At 42.9% G+C, this 7,543-nt stretch overlaps 1 protein-coding gene across 1 annotated transcript in view; it reads left to right on the top strand.

Moving 5' to 3' along the window:
- The first annotated feature begins 6,836 nt into the window (after positions 1 to 6,836).
- SCN10A (sodium voltage-gated channel alpha subunit 10) overlaps positions 6,837 to 7,543 on the top strand; it is a 79,442-nt gene continuing 78,735 nt past the window's right edge. Inside the window, exon 1 of the mRNA XM_015588509.1 lies at positions 6,837 to 7,106. Coding sequence (XP_015443995.1) covers positions 6,837 to 7,106 — 270 coding nt within the window. The remainder of the gene's footprint in view (positions 7,107 to 7,543) is intronic.

The raw sequence follows: 7,543 nt of genomic DNA, 5'->3' as shown, positions 1-7,543 counted from the left end.
CTCCCCACATCTTCATGTGTTTACCAACCCCAAAGCTCTTCAACCTCTGTCCTTTTGGGGGTTTGTGGAGGCTTTATCATGTAGGCATGATTAATTAAATTATCAGCCATTGGTGATAGAACTCAATCTCCTGTCCCTCTCTGGTTCCTGGAGGTCTGGGATAGGACTACAAATTCCAACTCTCTAATCACATGGTTGGCTCCACGGGCAGCCAGCCTCCTTTCTTAGGTGAGTCCCAAAAGTCACCTCATTAACATAACAGAAGATACCTTTTTGACTCTCATCACTTAGAAAGTCCAAGGGTTTTAGGAGCTCTGTGCCAGAAATTAGGGAACAAAGACCAAATATATATTTCTTACTATAAATCACAACATCACACCAGCCCTGCCCATTGTAATTTCAGGGAGACACCTGTTTACATCCTTATGCACATCCAGCTTCATTTAGCAGCCCTGCTGGCTCTCTCAGACCATAGGTCTTGACCAAATGAGAGCTATTTCCATCACCAGTGAAATGATAAATATGAAACATCTGTTATCTGTTCAATCACCTTAAGTTTATTTCATCTCTTCTTAGAAACTGCTCACTCACCAGGGCTCAGAAATCCATGTTAAGATGCTCTCTAGAGGAGACCCAATGGGTTTTCCCATAGCCCAGAAAACCCAGACACAGGATAAATAACCTATAGAAGCTTGATCCTCAGAAACAACCAAATTCCACTCTTTGCTCCTATTTCCTGAGGGTAAGCTCCCTGAGGTTGCTAGCTAGCAGTCACCCTAATTCTGACAATAGTAGGCAAATGTCCCAAGGGCTGCCCCACCAAAGCAGTCCTTTGGGAGCCAGAGTTTCTCAGTGACACTGGACTGTAATGTTAAGGATTGAGCACAGGACTAAGCCAGAAGATCCAGGTGGCAATCCTGCCACTTGGTGCCGGGTCTCTTCTTTCCTAATACACCCAACACTAGCTCCTGATCTGCCTCCACAATCCAGGAAGACTTTCACCGAAGCTTTAGAGCTGTGGGAGGAGGTCAACAGATCCTACCCTTATCCTACAAACTTTACCTGGACTCTATCTTGCATCCACAGTTGCAAAGGCTTCTAGTGCCTCTTAGAGGTAGAACAGCTTCAGCAGCTTCAGCTATGAGCTTGTGAACAATGCAGCTTCCTGGGCCTTACCTCAGACCTATTGAATGACTCTTTGCAGGTGGGATTCAGGGATCTGTATCTTAACTGGCTATCTCTGTGATGGTGATGCAGCCAGCCCAGCACCAGACCGTGAACTGGCATTTTAAGATTATTATACTAGAGCAGGTGGGAAGATGACATTATCCACAGAGCCACTGGTTACTGCAGAGAACTGAGAGGAGAGATGCCTCTTGTAAGAGCTTCAGATCTAGCTTCCCTAGAGGAAGAAGGGAATATGCTCCAGAGATACTCCCCTATTCCTCTGTGATGGTAGGCCATCCTGTTTATTTCTAGACTAGTCCCAGGAGTGGTAGGCTTCCTGAGAGCACTACAGTCTGTAGAAAACCTAGAGAGTCATTGGAGTGCCTTTTAGGCTTTGCATGGGTCATGATGGACCAGAGCCCCAGAAACCCTGCCTGGCTGCATTAGAGACCATTTTGCAAACTTACAGGACCAGAGAACAATTTCAAAATCACCATGACCTGTTAAATCATCGATAGGCTCTTAGGAGATGTTGGTGTACTTAGATTCAAATAAACAACAGAAATGGGCTCAGGAATCAATCACCTGAAGAAATAATTAAAGTCTTATTCGTATGATTCTTTTAAAGAAAAACTTTGTCCTAGAAGAGAAAAAAGCAACCAATTAAAAAAATTAAATAATTTATTTTATTTAGAACAAACATTTGCAAATATGCTGCAAGCTGGAGAGCATCAGGCAGACAGCACTCCACTCTCAGCTGGCAAGTACAGCCGTGTATGCAAGGAGCTGAGCCTTCTTCTCTACCTGCCCGCCATGTCCAAGAATAATTGTCACTTCTTAAAAGAATTCCATTATGTAAAAAATAAATAAATAAAACACATTAGTGTCTTCTGTGCTTTTCGACAAATACATTTCAGTGGGAGAAATTTTACTAGCATCGTTTTTTTCTGCAGACCACCTATTTACAGTACACTAAAATTCTAGAGGAAATGCAGGATTAGACAAGTCCTCTCTGAAGGCTCTGAGGCCAAACCCTTATGACTGATTACACAATGTGAGTGATGGAGGCTGTCGTGAGGAATAGCTGCAGGCCTGGGCCTGGCTCCTGGGAGCTGGAACCAGAGAAGGCCCCCACAACGGAGAAGAAAACACTGGCCCTGTAGCTAATTTCCTCTAACCCTCACTGGGTTTAGTATTAAAGGAGCTTTCCCCAGAGAGTCTTACAGGCTCTGGATGACCTGGAGTGTTTAGAGGAACAATAGAGAAAGGCCCTCTCCTGCCTGACATTAAGAGGACAAAGAGAACAAAATAGCCGTCGGTTCATCTTGAGAGAGCTGAATGTCCAACAAGGAGGGAATTTTGCTTAGCAGAAACAGCTGCCAGGCTGGAGGGAATATACCTGCAAATACTCAGGTAGACTATTTTAAAATCAAAGCTTAGTTTAAGAATAAAGCAGAATAGAAGTTTCTTAGATTAGCTCCTCCCCAGCCATCAATCCAAGAAGCGAATCCCAGGCCCAGACTAATCCTGAGATATATAGGTCCAACATGGCTGCTTCACAAGGGACACGTCTTCTCCACTGCATTCAGATGGAACCAGAAATAAGGATTTCCAGTTAAGACTGCAGACCAGTAGATTAAATCTCAGTATCCTTACCATTCAGTGAACCAGTTCTGTGCCTTGGCTGACCACAAGAGTAATTCAATCATAAAAATACTCTTGGCTTTCTTCTATCTTACTTTTTCACTCTTACCCGATTTCCTGAAATTAGCTCTCTGATAAACTACTTGCACCCAAATGTTTGTCTCAGGGTGCCATATAAAATCACTGGCAATAGATGGAAAGAGAGAGACCGCTTCGATCAAGGGACCCCCAAGTCTGGAGCTCTCTCCTGATTGAAAAGTTTTGAGAGAAGGACTAGGCTCTTATATCTACATCACACCACTTCAGATTCCTACCTGTGAGCATAACCTCACTACCTGACCCCAAGAACAACCATGTTCTTGGCCAAAGTGATTTATGGTGGCCCAGTAGAATTATTAAAGCCATGTAGCATCAAGTCATCTTCCTGGCCGAGCCTGCTTTCACCTCAAGCTCCAGGTCTGGCTCCTGTCATTCCGGCATAGTCCTGTGCTCAGTCCTTACCATTGCAGCCGAGTGTCACTGAGGAAGTCCTTGCAGTGTCTCTCTATAACAGAGTCTTGGGACTCAAATGTGGTTTCAATATAGAAACTTTAACTTTCTCTTTTTTTGTCTTCTCCCTCAGACAAAAAAAGAGAAAGTTAACTTAGCTCTTGTGACTTAAAAGGGAAGAATTAAAGACACTGATGGGATTCAATCAAGCCAACAGTGAGTAACCATTGCATAAAAACATCATGCTAATCAGAATATGGGCACACAGCACATACAACTTCTAGGATATAAGAGAGTAGAAGGCAGATGTTGAATCCTGTAACGTAGGTTAACTTTAAAAAGTTCCCTAAGAGACAGACCAGGCATAAATGGGCAGAAGGCAGAGAAATAAGAATAAGGCAGAGAACATTTCCAGAAGAAAATCACACAGAGCATTAAGGAAAGGAGTGAGAGTCCCTTCCAGGATCACAGCACAATAAGGGAATGGGCAACAGCAAGCAAGGTCTCTGTCATGAGTGTATTGAATTTAGGAGCTGCCTCTGCCACTATCTGCTTGACTTTTGGGTGTGCTAGCTTTATAAAGGCATCACTAGACTCAATAATCTCTTTGGTTCCTTATATTCCTATGGTCGAATTTGTAATTTCTGATGTACTTCTCCAAAAAAAATGCACTTTGGTTTTTCATTTTCTAAACTTTGTAGTTAGTGCTCGTCATTTACCCAATATCTGTTGAGCATCTACTAAATACCAGGCACTGTGCTGTGGCCTGGACAATCAATGCTGAACAGGATAGATGTGCTCCTGGCCCTCATTGAGCTTAAAATTTTGTGAGAGAAAAAGAAAAGCAAACAGCAATTACAAATCAGTGGCCTGTAGAGAAAAGGCAGTGAGTTATGGGAGTGTGAAAGGAGAATACTGATACAGACATCATGTGGCATCAGAAATGACAGTGTTATCTCAAACCCAAGAGTTGAAGAATGATAGGGGTTTAGTCAGGCTAAGCCAGGTGGAGAAATAATTTCAGGCAAAGGAAATGGAACACAGGAAGACTTTAAGATGAATAGGTCAGAGTCAAGGAGAGAGAAACTAATAAAAATAGTGTGACTGGCGACCACAGAGCTGGAGTGGTAAGCACACAGTTGGGGTTAGCTTGAATCCTGTGGGAAACTTTAGAAAAATTTTAAAGAAGGATTTTATTTATTTTTTATTTTTTAAAAAATTTTTGTTAACATTGGTTAACAAAATCCAATAAGTTTCCTCTGTACACTTTAACAGTAAGGCATATATATATTTATACTGTGTGTTCATCTCCCATAGTTCGATTTCCTTCTGATACCACATATTTGACCCCCTTTATCCCATCTACCTCCCCCCTCCTCCCACTCCCCTACCTTCTGGTAACCTCTAGTCTATAGTCCATGTTCATGAGTCTCTGTTTGTTTGTCCTGTTCCTTTGCTGCTTTCAGGTTCATACCCCACATATAAGTGATATCGTGATTTTCAACGTTTTCTGTCTGGGTTATTTTGCTTAGCATGATTATAAAGAAGGATTTTAAATATAACGATTCAAGTTTTAGAAAGATCATTTTGTTACAATCGGAGAATAGGTTAGAAGGTACTAGAGGGGAAGCAAACGGACACATAGAAAGTGGCTGAGATGACAGTGGCTGGACTATTGATATGATCAAGAGGTTAAAGATGCATGGAGAGATGATACTAATGAGGTAGAAACAGCGGCATCGAATGTCTGATTGGATGTGGAAATGAAAAAGAAGGACATAATAATAATACCCAAATTGTGCACAGTCGCAGAGCGAGAGAGTTTTAAAGGGGAAGCTAGTACTGGAGATGGTAATGAGTTCAGTTTGGGACATTTTGAGTTTGAGGTGCCTATTAGACATTCAAGTGGAGATGCCAAATGGGGGGGGTGGTCTGAGCCCCAAGAACATGATGAGAGCTGGAGATAGAGACTCAGGAGTCATCTGCACATAGATGAGAATTAAAGCTATGAGAATGGGTGAGATGCTTTTAGATTGTCTTAGACATATCTGAGATTGAGTATCTGTCCTGCCACTTATTAGTAATGTGATGTTGGTAAATTAACTTTGCCACTCTGGTCTCTCGTTTATATATTAGAGATAATAGTTTGTAGATTGATACCATGATGGTTAATGTGATAATGCGTGAAAATACTTAATCTAACATCTGGAACATAGCAGAATCTCTGTAAATTCTAGCTGTCATTGTTGTTGATGTTATTACTATTGTCATTCAAAAATTTAAAAAGCATGATATAGATTCTTATGATTCACAATCATACATGAGAGAAAGTGAGAAAAAGGAGATTGAGAAGGAGCAGACAGAAAGTTAGGAAAACCAAGAGAGAGTGTTGCAACAGTTGAAAAGAGGCCATGTTTCAAGAAGAAGAAAGTGGTCAAAATGGCCAATAGGACCATCAAAATAAGAACTGAGAAGATCTCCTTGAATGTAGCCACAGGAAGGCCTCTGGAGGCACATTTGAGAGTCTCTAAATGCTGATAGGAGGGAGCCAATAGACAAGTAGGGAGAGAGAAATGAGGCAGTAGGGGCATAAGGTCCAAAGCAGAAGGAAAAGATTGGCTTTAGCCAGAATGAGGGGCAATATCTTCCGAGCTGTGACAGGAGGGAGGGAGGAAAGGAGATGTAGGTAAGTAGGAGGCTTGAGGGAACAAAGTGTTTTGTTTTCTCCATGAAGTAGAGAACATGGTCACTGTCTTAGTAAAAGGATAATCAGAAAAGATGAACAATATCTGAAATATCAGACTAGAAGAAACTGCTACCTAGAGAAACTATGTGATTCCCAAGCAGCATGATGTTCCCTAATACCCCTCAGCAGTCCAGATTCAGAGATACCAGAAATAGACTCATCTAGATTGACCTAGGCTTGGTATTTAGAATAAAGACAAGGGAGTGGTTAAAATGGTGACCATAAGATCTGATCTGGATATAGAGAGAAGCATTTGGCCATGGACAAAGAAAAAGTAGCCTAAGGGTCCAAAGGGAGTACAGGGAGGGGAAGAAACATTGAAAATGTCAATAAATAAAAGGTGGTCAGAAGGCAGAATGAGACTAAAGATAAAGTAGATCATGAACCAAAGTCTTTGATAAATGTGGGAGCATGCCTGTTACTCACCTGTCATGGAGACAAGGAGAGAGGGCGGTGCGGCTAGATCTAGTGGTGCTCGTGGTGGTGATGCATTACAAAATGCTGAAGGAGCAATGACTAGAAGAAGCTCATGAGAAGCGTAGACATGACCCTGCAGTAGCTGGAGCAGAATGGAATGAATGGTCTCCCCTGAGAGCTGTGCAGGGGCAGTTGAGTCCTGGGGAGAGCTCAGTGTGTGTTAAGGAAGGAACTAGAGAGGTGGATGGAAGAGTTGTTCTCATAAGCAAGGTGGGAGGGATGAGAGGAAGAGGCCAGTGGGCAGGCTGTTATGTCTCTGTGTTTATGTCCACTCTCATAAGATTATAAATTCTTCCTAAAGAAGAATGAGAAGATGGAATTCCGCTTTGCGTCCCCGGAAACTACCAACTTCCATCGATTCACTCCAGAGTCCCTGGTGGAGATTGAAAAAAGAATTGCTGCCGAGCAGGCAGCAAAGAAAGCCAAAGGTAAGCACAGTGAGCAGAAGGACCAAGAGGAGAAGCCTCGGCCCCAGCTAGACTTGAAAGCCTTCAATCAGCTGCCCAAGTTCTATGGTGAGCTCCCTGCAGAACTGGTCGGGGAGCCCTTGGAGGATCTGGACCCCTTCTACAGCACACACCGGGTAAGGGCTGCTGGCTGGAACAGCTGTTCACAGTTCTGGGAGAGGAAGCTTCTGTTCCCCACACCCCATCCCAGGGAGATCTTCTGCACCCTGGACGATGTGGTTGTCAGCTAGACTCAGTCAATGAAAAATATATCCAACTCACTTCTTGAATGCTGTCTTTGAATCCTTATATTTATGGTAGAGGTGAATTAAACCTAAACCCTCAAAAGCAGTGACAACTGTTGTGGCGTTTTCAGAGGCAGTTGGCTGTTCCCTTGGATGAGCTCTGGTCTAGGGTCTCCGGAGTTGTTGGCTCTCTTTGCAAGTGGGGAGCAGAGATCTCGAGGCTGGAGGTAGGGTAGAGTACAGAAGAGGAACAGAAATCAGGATGACCGAAACCAGTGATCTGCAATGTACGATCTCAAAATGCCCGAGATTCCCAAAACTTTTAGTGA

This window comes from Pteropus alecto, unplaced genomic scaffold, assembly GCF_000325575.1.
Source record: "Pteropus alecto unplaced genomic scaffold, ASM32557v1 scaffold354, whole genome shotgun sequence".
NCBI lineage: Eukaryota > Metazoa > Chordata > Mammalia > Chiroptera > Pteropodidae > Pteropus > Pteropus alecto.
The sequence above is the reverse complement of the archived record's forward strand: the minus strand, read 5'-3'. Positions and strand labels throughout refer to the sequence as shown.